The sequence below is a fragment of the Microcaecilia unicolor genome, chromosome 5, assembly GCF_901765095.1.
Source record: "Microcaecilia unicolor chromosome 5, aMicUni1.1, whole genome shotgun sequence".
In the NCBI taxonomy this organism is placed as follows: domain Eukaryota; kingdom Metazoa; phylum Chordata; class Amphibia; order Gymnophiona; family Siphonopidae; genus Microcaecilia; species Microcaecilia unicolor.
Window position 1 is genome coordinate 131532753 of NC_044035.1, and position 17600 is coordinate 131550352.

The following is a 17600-nucleotide window of genomic DNA, read 5'->3' on the forward strand; positions in this document are numbered from 1 at the left end:
TGGCCATTTCCTGAAAAAAAGAAATACCTATCTTTTATCCACTGCAGTAAAAGGGGGCCTTGGCGCACAAACCAACACCAGCGCCGGCCCCCTTTTTGCCGCAGCTTGGTAAAGGGGGCCCTTAGGCAGGTGGATTTATGAACTATAAATGAAGCAGGCATACAGCCATATACCACTTCAGTAGTATAATCATCAGTCTATATATGTAGAAATAATGTATTTTTGAGCTTTTGAAAATGATATGTGCACCAAATCTACCAGCAATTTCACATTGCAAAATTTACATTCTTAGTGAGAAAAACACAAATATATAATACTTTCCTTCAAAAATGAAGGTCACCAACATGATCGTGTTTCAAGCAACTGCTCTACATCAGGGAAATCTTCTCTGCAAATAATCTTTAAAAAAGCATATTAAAAAAACTGAATATGGTATCTAAAATCAATACCATACTTTATTCTTCCACAATAAATTCATGCACTATACTGATCAAAAAAGACAATATGGCATTCAGGCTTAAATAGCAAATAAAGATGTCTCCAGCCAATAAAATCAATATTGTGCAGAACACATGATATTCACATGCATCAGATTATTATAAATTATTCAATATTTTCATTCAGACCTTGTGGATGCAAAGTCCAATACATTTCATGAAGATTTAGTTGATGTTCTAGACCACATCTCAGAACAGACAGTGTCAGTCACTCTCCACTGTATATCCTCAATCTGATGAAATTTAGGGGCTCATTTTCAAAAGAGAAAAACGTCCAAAAAGTGACATAAAGCCACAAAAAAGTCCAAATTGGAATTTTCGAAACTTTATTTTAGACATTTTTCTATGAATTTTATGATAAGTACGTTCAAATCACAAGGGGGCATGTTGGGGGCATTTTGAAGGCAGGATTAGGGTGTGCCTAGCACTTGGACGTTTTACAGCCATAATGGGAACAAAACAAAAATGTCCAGTACTAAAACCAGTACTGCTAAAGTCCCTGAAAATAAATGAGATATCAAAAGAATGTATATATCATTCTAATATTGAAACCTTTTAACATTTCTTCATTAATGCATTCTGGCTAGAAAAGAGTGAGGCTTACACATACCACCTCCAAGCTTTCTTTCAACTGACAATAGACACCCTGACAACCCAAAAGTCAGAATGGCTCCTCATTGAAATGCAAGATGAGCACATCACTGAGCTGGGAGGGCAATTAAAGAGACAGAACTCATTTAACAAGAAACCTGTCTAAAACAAGCTAATAATGATTCAACATAAATAAATTCATTATAAATAAGCCCACCACTCCACTTCCCGGTTGAGACCCAATGATAAATCCAGAACTGTTCGTGTCTCCAAAGTTATTTTATTTTTTTATATAATTGTCACCCTCCTCCCACGGTCCAGTTTTTCTAGTACTACAAATATTCATTCAGTCATATCATGATTAAAAGTGCTCCAATGTTGAGCCAAAGGAGCTTGTGTCACTTTTGTGTGAATTCTACTAAGATGTTCAATTATTTGAGATCTAATCACTGGAACACAAGTCAATTCTTAGTGGTATAAACACAGAAACTTACACCTGCCTTGGAGCAAGTATATGTGGGAGCTTCTGGGTAGATTACGTGTTGCCCTTGTTCAATAGGTATACCATATGCACCTGTTTCTTTTCCTGTCTAGGTGCTCTGTTATAAAATTATCCCCATGCGGAAAAGTGTTTTTTTTTTTCTGATTTCTTTGTTTTAGCTAAGAAAAGTAAGTAATAGTTAGCTGAAATGACTTACATAAGTGTCCACAGAGAGTCAAAAACAGAACTTGGATTAGAAAATATACATTCTAGACCTATGTTTTTTGACCAGAGAATATTAGGAATTTGTATTCATTAGCACATTTTTTGTTAGTTGTGTGGACTAAATCAATTATCACACATTAAGCTATGAATTAGTATGCATAAAGTTGATTTCCATGCTATAAAAGGTTCTAGTGTAGATTTTGCTTAATTAACAGAATAGTGTCAAACGAAAAACATACCAAACAGTTTTGGGAAAAAATGTCTGGATAGGATCCAAAAAGTGAACTGAAGATGTTTTCCACATACAAACCCCCCTGTGTCAGCATTAGTGCATGGCAGCCGCTAGCATGGCTTAATAAACAGGGGGGGGGGGGGGTTTAGGAAATATTAGTTCTAAACATACAGTATTTATAAATACTGCAGCTGTCTTATTGACAAAATCACAACATTTAAACCAGATCTCAGAAAGAATTCTCATACTGCCATGCTCAAATATGTCGTAAAAAGCTATGGAAATGAGTGATAATTATGAAAAACATAATGTAGACTTTGGCGTGCTGGTAATGTTAGATGCTGTACATATTTTCAAGTGTGTGCTGTTTCTCTGTAGGGATCTGAAATATTAATAGTTGTGGCTTATGATGGAGATCAAGGAAACCCTAATACTATTCATTATTTCCTTGTGGACGGTGAGTGCAATTTATCTAAACTACAAAAAAAATGCCTAAGTACTATGAATTTTCCTTATGCTACATTCCTTTATGGACATTGTTCATTTCTGAGAAAATATGTGGTTTGAATGCTTATTTTGGGAGGGGGAGGGGGAGCAAAGAATAGGGAAGTCACACTGGCAGTGGGGTGAGGGGTTCCAATTCAGTATTATCTTCCATAATATTTGGGGAAGAAGGTGCCACCCCCTCCCCATGCCCACCCCTAGCTACATCTGAAGACTTACTGCTCTGCCCAGTTAATATTTGTGCATTTGGTAGAAGTCTATAAGATCTGGAAGTCTGTTCATGCAACATTATCTTTAAAAGTGTCACTCAATCATATTTCTATTTTTGTGTAGAAAGTGAAGGATCATTTGCCCTAAACAATAAGAGTGGATGTATTTCAGTGATAAAAAGTCCAAATGAACTAAAGAAAGAAGTTTATGAGCTTAAAATCCAGGTATTGTGCATCACATACTGACAAAAATCTACAATCCACTTGCTCTGTGAAGTACTTAAAGCAGAGTATGATCAAAGACCTGACTGTTATGGCTTCATATTCATGTGTTCCTTTGTGCAGTAACTTAACTAGGGAACATTAATCAGCAAGATAAAGAATGTTTAGGTTTGTGCTGGTGTATTTCATCAATCTGCAAGGTTTTTCTTCTTTTCCAAAATGATCATAAAAAATTTCAGACGTCTCATAAACTGTAAATAGCAGCTGTCTAGAATTTTACTATGTTTGTGTCTGAATTTCATTGGTAATTTAAATAATGGTCAACAGTACCGTCTGCTGTTATGGTCTGGTCCCCTTCCACAGAAGGCTTCTAATAGCTTTACCATTACTTACCATTACTTTATGCATCAAAGGTGTTACAAAGAAGCTTAATTTTAACTCTTAAATAATACTGGCAGTAAGCAGTCCATGTAATATGTATTTTCAGCATAGTCATTTGGGAGGTAATTTTGTACCATGACTTCTATATAAAATTTCCAAAAGAGCACCTGTTTTATAAAAGCCACCTAGACTGCTATGTATTTTTTTTTTAATAAACAGGCTCTCAGAAATATTCCATGTGTAAAAATACTCATGCATGAATTTACACCTACACCAAAGCAGGTGCAAATATTACCCAGTGTATGTGCACTTGTATTTTATAAAATACATTACAGTCCTGGCCCAGCTCAATCCAAATTATAATCCTGGAAGTGCCCACATGAAGATCATATAAAAGTAGGTGCTATCTTTTCATGTGTCTACTTTTTACATGTGTATACCACCACACAATTTTATAATAGCAATTTCCCATACGCAAAACAAATTTTACATGCAGAAAATACTTAATATAATTACCCCAATAGTAGCTGAGAACCTTTAGTATGTAAGAGGGGACGTTATCGATATGGGCTACTGTTAAGTCAAATTATTTTACCATCAGTTGTGCTATTTTATGCAATCAGACCCTGAGCTAAAATAGTACAACTTTGAGTAAAATAACCCATCTTAACAGTAGCTCACATTGATAATTTTCCCCTTTAATAGCAGCCCATGTTGATAACTTCCTCCTAAGGGGCTATTTTACTATGCTGCGTTAATGTCAACGGCCATTTTTGCCACATGCCAGGGTCCCTTTTAATTATTTATTGCATTTGTATCCCACATTTTCCCACCTATTTGCAGGCTCAATGTGGCTTACAATACATCATGAATAGTGGAAATATATAAGAGAATATACATTTAGTATTACATAAGAAGCTTGGGTAGCATGATAGTGATGAAACATGATATTAGTTTAACAAGCAAATAATGTAAGACAATTCTGGGTGTGCACAGCGAGTGAAAATAATCAAAAATGAAATGGCCGTGCGGTAAGTTCGCACTTGCCATGCAGCCATTTCAAGGGGAGCACTTGGGTGGCAGTAAGGGCTCCCACACTAACTCGGCGGGTAACCCCCTGAGGAAATATTGTTTTCAATATTTCTGCTAGCGCTGGAAATGGCATGCGCTGGGGGTGGAACTACTGCTGGCTCCTGTGTTGGGCCGGTGGTAGTTCCTGGTTGCTGTATGTCAAGCCCCTAAATCCCTAAGAGGCCCTATTACTAAGCTGCACTAAACAGTGGATGGTGCTGCTTGAAGCATGTGGGTTTACTGCGCGCTGTGGCCACGTTTAGTGCAGTGGTAAAATGGACGCATTTGTGTTTTTGTTCTGTAATGGCCACATGCTAATTTCCCAATTATTGCATGACCATTAGCATGGTAGCCCTTACTACCACCTATTTATTAGGCATTAAGGGCTCCCATGCTAACCCCACACTAATGAGGCAGCTTGCAGCAATGTGCCCTCAGTACCCAATTAGCATAGGGCACGCCCACTCTCTGCCCATAGACACGCCTCCCATTTTAAAAATAGAAACTATTTTTTAGCGCAGGATTAGCGCGCACAGATTGGCACACTACTGCGAGATGCCTCAGCGTGTCCTGTGGCAGTGCTTTTTGGCACATGGTAGGCATGCGCTAGTGCCTACTGTGGCTTAGTGAAAGGGCCCTTAAGTAAGTTAACCATGCCAGAGGCTCAAATAAAAATAAAGTTTGCTTAGCACTACTTTATTACAAACTCTTAGTCATATTTCCTTTAAAAGTATTAGATTTAGAGGGAGAGACAATATGGCACTCACATTTCACCTATATTTGCCATGGGGAAATGCAAGGGGAAGCTCTGTGTATACCCCTTTGATGCACAACAGTCTCCATAACTGTGTCTGACCTCCATCAGTGAAGCTCCCAATTGTGTTTGAGCTCATTTGGTATTGCTGGGAGTCACTAGTTCTAAGGCAGAGATGATATCAAGTCCAGGTAAGTAAATAATAGCCCTGCCCACTCTGGGGATAGACTCTCCAGACTTGGTGTGTTTTGAGGTTGGTGAACCTGGAAGACATTGGTCAGGTATCAGAGAAGGCCTCCTACTCTGTTTGAGAGCCCAGATGATCAAGCGGACTAGAGCAGCAGACAGCAGACATTACTCCCCTCTCAATCCAAAACCATTAGCTCCCAGTTAGCTTTCACATACAACATAAGATCCTGACCTTGACCCACAAGACTCTATCCACAGGTATTCTATCATACTTATCCTCAGTAATAGTCCAATACACACACCCTAGATTACTTAGATCACTACGGGGTCCTTTTACTAAGGTGCGCTGAAAAATGGCCTGCGCTAGTGTAGGCACGTGTTTTGGATGCACGCAGATCCATTTTTCAGCGTGCCTGTAAAAATTGCCTTTTTTGGGGGGGGAGGGGGTGCAAAAATGGACATGTGGCAAAATGAAAATTGGCACGCGTCTATTTTGGGTCTGAGACCTTACTGCCACTCATTAACTGGGCGGTAATCGTCTAAGCGCGTATAATGCCAATTACCGCCCGGTTAGCGCCGCATGCCAGAAAATAAAATATATTTTCCGGCGTGTGTAGTGGATGCATGTAAAAAATGAAATTACCGCCCGGGCCACGTGATAACCGGGCAATAATTACAAATTGACGCGCATTGTGCGCACGTAGGTGCCTACGCGGTTTAGTAAAAGGGCCCTTACATGACCGATGCCTTCATATTCCTCTGCCTTCTTCTGTAAGACTAGACTCTATGAGGCAATCAGTCTTCTACTATATAGCCCCAACACTATGGAGCTCATTTCCATCTTCACTGTGCCTTGAGCTTTCATTCCCTAGATTTAAGGCAGCCCTTAAAACTTATCTATTTAAAGCTGCCTTTGGAGTCACTTACTGAGCCTGCTCGTGAGCTTATCGGTGATCTCATCTCTGCTGCCTGAATGTGACATGGTTATTTTATCTCTGTTTGTCTTATCTTGAGTGACTAGTCTTTCCTTTTTTTTCCTCTTCTCTCCCTTTCGTTTCTATTTCAAATATTTTAAGTTGTACTGTAAACCACTATGCTGTATTGTTTGAATAGTGGTATATCAACCATAGGAATATATGAGTATCTCTAACATTAGCACACGCTAATTTTTAGTGTGTGCTAAAAATATTAGCACACCTTAGTAAACAGGGCCCTTTATTTGCACACGCTTATGTTCTTAAAGCAAAATGCAAATAGACCTTAAATGAAATTAAGATGCTGATTTACTGATGTGTGTTAATGTGTTAGCATGTACTAATGCACATTAATATATATTAATGGTAGTTATGTACATACTGCATGATATTCAAAGCAATTTAAATGACCCAGAGAGGCTCCTGGCTGTTTAAATCATTTATCTGTGGCTTATCTAGATTGTAAGGTCTTTGAGCAGGGACTGTCTTTTTGTGTTTGGTGTACAGCGCTGCGTATGCCTTGTAGCGCTATAGAAATGATAAATAGTAGTAGTAGTAGTAATCATGAATATTCAGTAGCACCTAACTGGTCGGTACTACTAAATATTTGTGGTTAGCGCCTGAGCTAAAACTGGCTAACTTGTGGCTATACCAAGGAGGAGTTGGCACTTATGCCATTAAGTGCTAATATTCACCCCTTAAGGGCCTTATTCTATAAAGGTTATGTTCCTAAATTTACGATCCTAAATTTGTACTCTTAAATTTATGAGCATAATTTGTGCTTCTAAATTTACGCTCATAAATTTAAACACGTAATTTGTACTCCTCAATGTATGCTAAATCTATTAGCATAATGGACCTTATTCTATAAAGGTTATGCTCCTAAATTTACGCTCCTAATAAATTTATCCTCATAAATTATGAGCATACTCTATGCTCCAAAATAGATTATGCTCGTAATTTAGAAGCATAGATTTAGGAGTGTAAATTATGCTCATAAATTAGGAGCATAAATTTAGGAGCATAGATTACGTTTATAATTTAGGAGCATAAATTTAAGATTTAGGAGTGTAAATTTAGGAGCATAACCTTTTATAGAATAAGACCCTAACTGTGTAAGATAACTGCATAAATAGGACTTTTTCATGTGGTCCAATCTTATGCAGTTAAGAGCTCAATATTATACTTAACCGCATAAGTTTTAGTTGCCAACATATAATCAGATATTCAGTGCCGGTGCCCAGACATGGCTTGGCATTGAATATCTGGGAATACAGCCAGCAGCAGACATAAAAATTCTGACCACCTCTGGCTGAATATATGCTGGATAGTGAATTACCCCATTGACATTAATGATGCTTATGTTTACTAACATATTGAATTACACATGTTGCATGTTAATACACATTAGTAAATGTAGCCCTACATTTGTCAGGGAAAAATATTCTTAGAGGTTAGTTTTCAAAGGTTTTTCCATTGTAAAGTAGTTCTTTACCAGTAGATGACCTGTTACACACTGGCTGTATATATTTAAGGAGACTTTAGTGAGGTGAATTAGAGAAGAGTTATCAGTTACATGCAAACTTTTGAAAATTTAAACACATACACGTATTTTAACCAACTAACTCTATTTGCCTCAAATATCAAGGGCTCATTTTCAAAACCAAAAAACATCATAAGGTGGCAGAAGGATGTTTTCTCTCAAAAACGTCCAAGTTGCAATTTTTGACATCCTGGTTTTAGACATTTTGCTCCACAGTTCATCCAAATTCAAGGGGGCGTGTTGGGAGCATGTTTTGGACGGATCCTAGGCAGCACCAAGAGATGGACATTCTTCTGGAATAATGGAACAAAATGAAAATGTCTAGGGCCAAAATTAAAACATTTTTGGCTAGACCTCTTTCAATCACAACTACGTGATAAATGACCTAATGACCACTGGAGGGATTAAGCATAACCCCCCTTAATCCCCCCCATGGTCACTGGCCCCCCTCCCATCCCCCTAAGATATGATAGTGACAGTAAATATCAGGCTCTATGACAGCTTCAGATATGATGGTTATTCCTCTTAGAGAGGCAAGCTGGTCCCTGGAGTAGCCTAGAGGTCAGTGCAGTGAACTGCAGAGAAGAGGACCCAGGTTCATATTCCACTCTAACTGGTACACTTGTGGTGGAAAGTGTGAGTGCCCCCAAAACCTCTAAATAGCTACTGCACCCACATATAGGTGACATCTTCAGACATAAGGGCTATTGTAGTGGTGTACAGTTAGGTACAGTATATTTATTTTGCTATTTCTGGAGGGCTCACCGCACAATATAAGGGTGTTATGGTGAGATGAGTACCTGGAACCTTTTATGTGAAGTCCACTGCAGTGCCTCCTAGGGTGCCCCACAGCTGTGCTGGAATGTCTGTGTGGTCAGTCTACTAAGAATGATGGCCCCCAGACATCCTAATGGCTAGCTTTTGGGTATTTGTCTCTTGGACGTCTTATTTTCCAAAACGGTCCCAAAAGAAAAATGTACTGAGCACAAAACATTTAGAAGAAGGTGATTTTTGAACCAAAAAGAGAGACATTTTTTAGGTTCGAAAATGTTTACACTCACCACTCAGTTTATAGATGTTTTTAGCAAAATGTCCAAAATCAGACTTAGAAGTTTTATTGAAAATGCCCCTCCAAGTCTAATTGTCAACATAGAATTATGCAATATTTTTACACTGATAATTCAGAAAAGCCTACATGTAGTTATATAATTACCCCATGGAAGGTAATTTTATGAGCTGTTTTTACTTATAAAATGCTAATTAACATGCATATATGGGGTCTTATAAAATTAGGTCCTACTTGAAAGTATGTGTGATGAAAGTTAGTGTGTACTTAGGGGTGCTCAAGATAGTATAGCATGGTAGAATTGTGATGTATATGCATACCATAGTAACATAGTAGATAACAGAAGATAAAGACCTGTATAGTCTATCCAGTCTGCCCAACAAGAAACCTTATAAAATACGCAGGACTGCTCATACTGTATGCACATATATTTACACAAACTCTTGAGTAGGCGCAATGTCTATGCCCTCAATCTAGATGTGATTTTTGTAGGATTTGTGCTAGTTTTGTAAAGACATATAGGCTAAAAAAAAGGCGCTCAATTAACCTAGGCACCATGTTATAAAATTACTCTTATAGTCTGGATTTTGGTTTGCAACAGGTATCAGAAATTACTCCAGAAGGCAATGTGGTGGCTCATGCTTTTACTGTAGTGACTATAAGAGTCGTTGACCTCAATAACCATCCTCCGACATTCTATGGAGAAAATGGGCCCCAGAACAGATTTGAATTAACAATCTATGAACATCCCACAGAAGGAGAGATTCTGAGGTGGCTGAAAATTACAGTCAATGATTCTGATCAGGTACATTTCTAAAGAGATCTTTATACACCTATATATGTGTGTCTAAGCATGGAGAAAGAAAGCGAGAGAACATTAATTCAATCATTTATTCACCTGCTAACATTTATCATGAAACAGGAAGTACTTTATTTATTCTGATTTTCTATAAATAAATACATCAGTACTATTTACATTATTATAAATTTTACTTGTTTTTCTAGCTCATTTCAGCTCTCCATTGGTTTTATTCCTATATGCCCTCCCTTGTTTCATATTATCATTCACATCTAGGGGTTTAAAAAAAAAAGTATAGAAACATAGAAAATGACAGCAGATAAAGGCTAACTAGCCTATCCAATCTGCCCATCCATATCATCCACTATCTCTTCCTCCCACTAAGAGATCCCACAGTCCTGTCCCGCTCATTCTTGAATTTAGGTGCAGTCCTTGTCTCTACCACCTCCACCAGGAGGTCGTTGCACCCATCCATCAGCTTTTCTATTACAAAATGTTTCCTTAGATTACTTCTGAGTCTGTCCCCTTTCAATTTCATCTTATGCCCTCTCATTCCAGAGCTTCCTTTCAGTTACAAGAGACCTGCCTCCTGTGCATTTACAACATGGAGATATTTAAATGTGTCAATCATACCTCCTCCAAATTATACATGAGTTCTATGAGTTTGTCTCTAGGTGACCACTTCCTAAAATTCTAAAATTTCTTAGTAAGAGGTTTCAGCTACCTGTAGTGTATGGCCAGCATTATATCTTGAGATTGATTGGCTTGCAGTATTAGAATAGGAATTCTACATTCTGAATTACAGGTCTGCTATCATACTGGCAAGGATTATGCAATGTACAAAATGCTGATACAGATAATTCTCAAACAGGGTTTTCTTCCATTTAAATTAAAAATGCTAGCAGCTTTAATATAATAAGGAAGTTCAGGATTGAGATTTGTAATTATCAGTGCCCCAATGAAAATTAACTTAAGCCTTAAGTCTATGACAATGGGTCATTAACTGACAAAAATGTCTTTTGCGGTTAGTGATCATTACTTGGTTCATACTGCAGGTGTAGTGTCTCTTTACCCATCTTACTCAGATCCATACCCTCACAAACAGCATAGTATAATCCAGTGCACCTCTCTGATTTGTCAACAGAGAGGGTTTTCCCAGGACAGTAGGTGTAACTTTATTAAGCTAGTAACCCTATGAAGAGTCAAGATGTGATGGTGGACTGGAGACACTATGAAGCCATCAAGCCATCACCCTTTCTTCTGAACAGAGCCTCTGGTTAGCTGAAACTGTAAGCAATAGTATTTATTGGCACCATGATGAGCTACTTGTATTCCAGTAGATGATCTGATCAGTGCCTTGCAAAACATTTTCATGGGATCTCTGAATACACTCCACCTGGGAAATGGCATGCCTGATTGGCCTTTAATCATTCTTCAGTGGTAGCAGACTGACAAGCCCTATGTTTTGTGATGTGTCTGAGCAGTACTACACTTCTGGCTCTATTCCATAGACAGATATCTCTGGAATCTGTTTTGCTAAATAATCATATGTCCAAAACCTTGATATAAACCCATAAGGAGGTCTGAGGATGCATATAGTAGCCAGGAAGAGGAAAATGTATTGGTTATAATGAACAAGCATGCCATATAAACTGTCATTCATTTGGGAACAGAACATTTCAATGTGAAGTACCACATCTTTTATCGGCATAACTGTATTCTTCCACTGGGGGTGAATTCTATATATGCGGCTGAAAAGATTACTATTCTAAAGCTGTGCTTAAAGTTAGGTGTGGTTTATAGATTAGCTTTTATGCCCAGGAATCATGCCTAACTTTAGGCGTGGCCATTTGCACCAACTGAAACGTGGTGCAAATGTATGCACCTAAATTAGACACATATCCCCCCTTATTCTATAACAATATTCGTAAATGCTAGGAATACCCCATTCTGCCCATGACCCTCCCATTTCTGCACCCCTTTTTTTGTTCATGCATAAATTCCAATTAAATCTAATTATTGCCAATAATTGCTTGTTAAAATGCTTGGTATTCAATTAAATTGTGCGTGCAAATTTGTGCATACAATTTTTGTTGACTTTTGTAGAATTAGGGGGTGGAAGTCCAATTCTACCTCTTCATAACTTGGTATGGAACAAATTCATGTGCATCTGGTTATGCTAAATATACCAACTTCACACCTTCATTGACCATTCTATTGTTCTCCACCCTTGTCAATCTGAGTTTCATGTGGGAAACAGCACTAAAACCCTTCTTCTATCTTTGTATGACACTATTAGAGTTTCCCTGGATCAACATCACCCTGTCATCATCATGTCTCATCGATCACTCTCTCCTGCTTCATTGTCTTCATTACATTAGTATTTCTGGGATTGTCCTCTCATGGTTCTCTAGTTATTTGATTGCTCTTTTCAACTCTCATCTTCTGGTACTTTTCTGCTATTTTCCCTGTCACCTCTGGTGTCCCCCAGGGTTCCATTCTTTCCCCTACCTTGTTTAATATTTTTCTTGCCCCTCTGCTCACATTTATTCAAGAACAGGGTTGTGTGCCATTCTGTTATGCAGATAACATTCACATCCTATACAGGGTCCATGATAACACTTTATCTCCATTGCCTGTTCTCAATTTCTGTTCAGTTGTTGTCTCTACTTGGCTGAAGAACAATGGTCTTTCCTTAATCAATTCAAATGCAAATCTTTTTTCTTTCCCACCCCCAATTGCCCTATTTCCTCAGCTCCATCTGTTAACAGTCACCCACTTTCCTTCTGTGAGCTGGTCAGGATCCTTGGAGTCATTTTCGACTATAAACTTACTTTAGAAAGCACAGATCGATTCTGTTCTTCACTCTGCCTTTTTTGCTCTTCATCATATTCGTACTATTTGTCCTTTCCTTTCTTCTCAGTTTATTTGCACCCTGCTCCTCTCTTTGATAATTTCTAAAATCGACTACTGTAACTCCTTCTATGCTGGTTTACCCTTGCACTCTTGAAGCACATTCAACTTATCCATTCAACAGTAGTTAAAATCATTCATCGTACACACCACTTCGACCACGTCACTCCCCTCCTCTGCTTCAAGCATGGTTACCTGTGTCTTTCAGTATTCACTTCAAGCTTCTTATGCTAGTTTTCAAAGCACATTTTCCCTCTGCACTTGCCTCCTTACATCAGCTGCTCACAACTCGTGCACTCGGCACTTGCTCCGCCTCACTCGCAAACACCACACCAAACGCATCTTGAAGAAGGTTGGATTTATTTTGGCCGCAGCCAGGAACGTTTTACATTACAATTCAGAACAACATTATAACATATTATAACATAATTATTGTCATAACCACATAACTAACATTTATCATCAATTAATAACTTGGGGGTACACAGCTTCGGGTCTCGCAAATGCTTAGTATGCCCCACAGGTTGCCGCCCAAGCAGCCTGTGGGTTCCCTGTGCCAATTACCAGCACCCGTAGACTCCTGGCGCATCCCGCTTAAGGATGCCCAGCCATAATATCCAAAACGGCGTTCTGGCCCCCCGGCCGCCTAAGCCAGGAGACACGCTGTCCAGATTTTCCTGCTGCCACTATGCAGCCGTACTGTTGCTTTTGCTTATCACTTTGCAAGAGGTCTTTCTGCCCCTGTTATCAGCATCTCAGTTAGTACTGTTACTGGTATGTTGCTGTGTACCCCCTGGTGTCATTGCGTCAACCTCTCCTCTTACCGCCTGCTGCGACAATTAGTGCCTCCTGACTGGGTGGGCGGGTGGAAGAGCGCTGCTCTCTCCTTGCTGTCCCGAATGGAAAGGAAATTCCCCTTTCCTTCCCCTCCTTTCACTTTTCCTTTCTCTCCGCCCCTCCCCTCCCCTTCCGTGCTTTAACTCGTTGCTTGCCTATCTCTACCTTTCTATCCTCCCTGCACCCTCCTCTCCCCTCCCCCCTCCCTCCCCCACGTCGCAGGCCATCGGCCCGGTTGTGCCCAGCCTCCCTTTAGGAGGTGTGGCTGGGTTCTTTCCTTACTCCCAGTGGTGTGCTGGTAAATTTTTAACAACAGGCTCTCTCCCCAGTCCACCTCGGCGCCCCCCCAAAATTGCAGAGCTGGCTATAGCCGGGGGGGGGGGGGGGGCAATGCATTACTCTCTCCAGGAAAAAAATTTCAATGATCCCAGGTTCCAATCTAATTCACGTTTAATGTGGGATAAAATGCCATAAATAAGTAAATAAATATAAACTTTTAATGTTGAGCACCTGATTCTCAAAGTGAACATATTCCAAACAATATAATGAAAATAAAATGATTTTTTTCTACCTTTGTTGTCTGGTGACTGTTTTTCTGCGCATGCTGGCCCAGTATCCGATTCTGCTGCTATCTGTCCTCTTAACTCCGTTTCCAGGGCTTCCTTTCCATTTATTTCTTTCCTCCTTTCTTCTTCATTTCTGGTCCTCAGCTTCTGCCTATTTTCTTCATCCATGTGCAGTTTTTCTCCTCTCTTCCTTTTCCCTCATCTCATCTCCTTCCTCACTCTTCTCTCCCCTCCATCCATGTCCAGCATTTCTTCTCTCTCCCCTGCCCTGCAAGCACCCATACCCAGCGACCCTCCTCTGCCCTGCCCTGCATGCACCCAGATGTCCAGCAATGACCCTTCTCTCCCCTGCATGCACCCATGTCCAGCAGTGACCCTCCTTTCCCCTGCCCTGCATGCACCCATGTCCAGCAGTGACCCTCCTTTCCTCTGCCCTGCATGCACCTATGTCCAGCAGTGTACCCTCCTCTCCCCTGCCCTGCATGCACCCAGATGTCCAGCAGTGACCCTCCTCTCCCCTGCATGCACCCATGTCCAACAGTGACCCTCCTTTCCCCTGCCCTGCATGCACCCAGATGTCCAGCAGTGACCCTTCTCTCCCCTGCATGCACCCATGTCCAGCAGTGACCCTCCACTCCCCTGCCCTGCATGCACCCATACCCAGCGACCCTCCTCTGCCCTGCATGCACCCAGATGTCCAGCAGTGACCCTCCTCTCCCCTGCATGCACCCAAGTCCAACAGTGATCCTCCTTTCCCCTGCCCTGCATGCACCCATGTCCAGCAGTGTACCCTCCTCTCCCCTGCCCTGCATGCACCCATACCCAGGGACCCCCTCCATCCACCCATGCCCAGCAGCGACTCCATTTTCCCCCCTGCCACCCCCTCCCGAGTTGTTTCGTGAATTCTTCTCCTCCCTCCCACCCTCCCTCCCGATCCGGTCCCTCACCGCCCGCTTGTTTTTTGAATTCTTCGGGGCAGGCAGTCTTGCCTGCCCGCTTCCAGCGCCGACTGTCCTCCCTTGCCGACTCGCGCTTCAAAATGGCCGCCGAGACTTCAGCTGAAGTCTCGCGAGGTCGCCTCTGGAAGTCTCGGCGGCCATTTTTAAAGGGCGAATGGGCAAGGGAGGACAGTCAGCGCTGGAAGCGGGCAGGCAAGACTGCCTGCCCCGAAGAATTCACGAAACAAGCGGGCGGTGAGGCGGATCCGGAGGGAGGGAGGAAGGACAGCCAGAGCCGGCTCGCTATTTTCAACAACCGGCTCTTGCGAGCCGGTGCGAGCCGGCTCCAGCACACCACTGCTTACTCCCCATTCCACCTCCTATGCTCCACATCTGATCACATGCTGTGTGTTCCTTCACCAACTGCTCTTCACTTTACAATTTCTCCTGACACTGCTTTCAACTATCTAGACCTTAAGCTTTAAAACTCTCTTTTCTCCTGTCTTCGGTTCACCCCCTCCCTTCCTAAATTCAAAGTCCTTCTTAACACTTGCCTTTTTTCTTTGGCTTTCCTATCTTCCCCCTCTTAGGGCCTCTCTTGGCCTTCCTTTTTACTTTGGCTGGCATTTCCATCTGCGTTGTACTTGAAAATGTTCCTGTAAACCACTTAGTTGCCTGTTTGGATCTATTTTGTGGTATATCAAGCCCAAATAAATAAAAGGGTGCCTATTTTAGGTACAAAACATGCCTATTTGGAGACTGTTCTATATAAAAAGGCAGGCATCTACTTAAATCTAGTGCAGGGGGTTTCAACCCAGCCCCCATTCACACCCAGCCAGTCAGATTTTCAGGATATCCTAAATGAACATGCCTGAGATAGATTTGCTTAAAATGGAGGCAGTGCATGCAAATTTCTCTCATGCATATTTATTATGAATATCTTGAAAATCAGACTGGGTTTGTGTATCCCAAGGGCTGGGTTGAGAATCCATGATCTAGTGTAATAGATCAAAAACCTGTCTATATTTTAGGTGTGATCACTTTGTGAGAGAATCTATAGGATGCTGCCACTTCCCCTTAAATATTCTCCCTCACAGTGTCTGAGCCACCTTATAACCCGTAGGAGTCCTTTTTCCATGCTACAGGAAAAAGGGACCTGTGCTAGCTGTGGGGGCCGTTTTTCCCACTCACCAAGGCCATTTTTCCGCAGCCAGTAACCCCCCCACACACACACACACAAAAAAATAAAATAAAATAGCCATGTGGTGAGAGAACTTACCACATGGCCATGCAACAGGGAGCCCTTACAGCCACCCATTAAGGTAGTGATAAGGGCTCCTGCCATAACCCAGCAGTAATTGAGTAATGTCTGGCAATGTCTGATTGCTGCCCCTGAAAATGGCACACGCTCAAGGCGGGACAACCTCTGGCAGCCACGTTCCGCCGGCGGTAGTCCCAGAAGAGCAAGCGGTAAGCCCATGTTCGGCTTACCGCCGCTCTGTTAAAGGGCCCCATAGTGCTGCCCAAAGGGGACATGGGAGGGTTGGAGCTAGGAGAACATGATCTAGGAAATATAAAAGACCAGTTACAGCTAGGTTCCAGAGACCCAGAGGGAAGCAGCGACGCCCATCTGCATTTGCCTACACCATCTATGTGTGAACTGCAACTGCTACAGTCAGGTAGCAGTTCAACTGGAACCTTGACACTTTGGATTTGGACCCAAGTAACTGCTAGAGACTATATTGGTAAGTCTGGGGAACCAGGCCAGAGACAAGTACAGGGAGCAGGCCACTGGAGAGTCTTGTTGCATTTAAAAGACATTTTTGTGTTTATTTTCTCTCCCCTGCCAGTGAATGGAACAGGACCCCTACCTGATACTTATAATAAACTGTATTTTCTTTCACCTGTGACCACTGTGTGGCTCTGTCATACCTGGGCTGGTACAAACTATACCTGCAGTGTTAAAGAAAACATGTACAGTATAGTGTTTTAGAATTCCACTCAAACTCCGCCTATTTGAATGCCAAACTGCACTGAATATCAGTGAATAGGGCTCTCACCGACCCAACACCCCCACCTCCACACACACACAGACAATTAAAAGCACGGTATACAATGTGGATGCTTTGTGATTTAAGAACTTATTCCATTACCTTTATTATTGCTAATAAAATTATTCCTAAGACTCATATCATACATACTAGTGATACTGTAGTAGCAATATCACATTATTGTTGTATTTTAAGGTGTGATATAATTCACCAGCAATGCCAATTCTTATAGGTTTTTATTCAAGAAGAATAGAGAGGTTTCGTTATGAGGCAATGACAAATTTTGAGCCATACAAATGGCTCAATAGACTAAGGTTTCAGACTCTGAACTCTGGAATAAGTTTCTCATCTTGATAAGTATCTCTCTGTCATCCAAGTGCCACTTCTCTCCTATCTTCTATGCAAACAGCTGTGATACATCACAGTATTTGGGCACCTGGGCGTCAGAGTGGGAGAGTACAAAGCTTTCAGTGTACTGATATTTTCAGATCAGGGAAACTGCTGCCAAACAAATGAGAAACACAGGTTTCAGGTATCTGAAAGTTACAATGAGTTGG

General features: G+C 41.2%; 1 protein-coding gene across 2 annotated transcripts in view; it reads left to right on the plus strand.

Annotated features, from left to right (window-relative positions):
* Window positions 1-17600, plus strand: part of CDHR1 (cadherin related family member 1) — a 148736-nt gene that overhangs the window by 78404 nt on the left and 52732 nt on the right. Inside the window, exons 9-11 of one of the 2 annotated variants that reach the window (XM_030204878.1) lie at window positions 2405-2483; window positions 2864-2964; window positions 9541-9744. In XM_030204878.1, coding sequence (XP_030060738.1) covers window positions 2405-2483; window positions 2864-2964; window positions 9541-9744 — 384 coding nt within the window. The remainder of the gene's footprint in view (window positions 1-2404; window positions 2484-2863; window positions 2965-9540; window positions 9745-17600) is intronic. The other variant, XM_030204879.1, reaches the window with a different exon arrangement.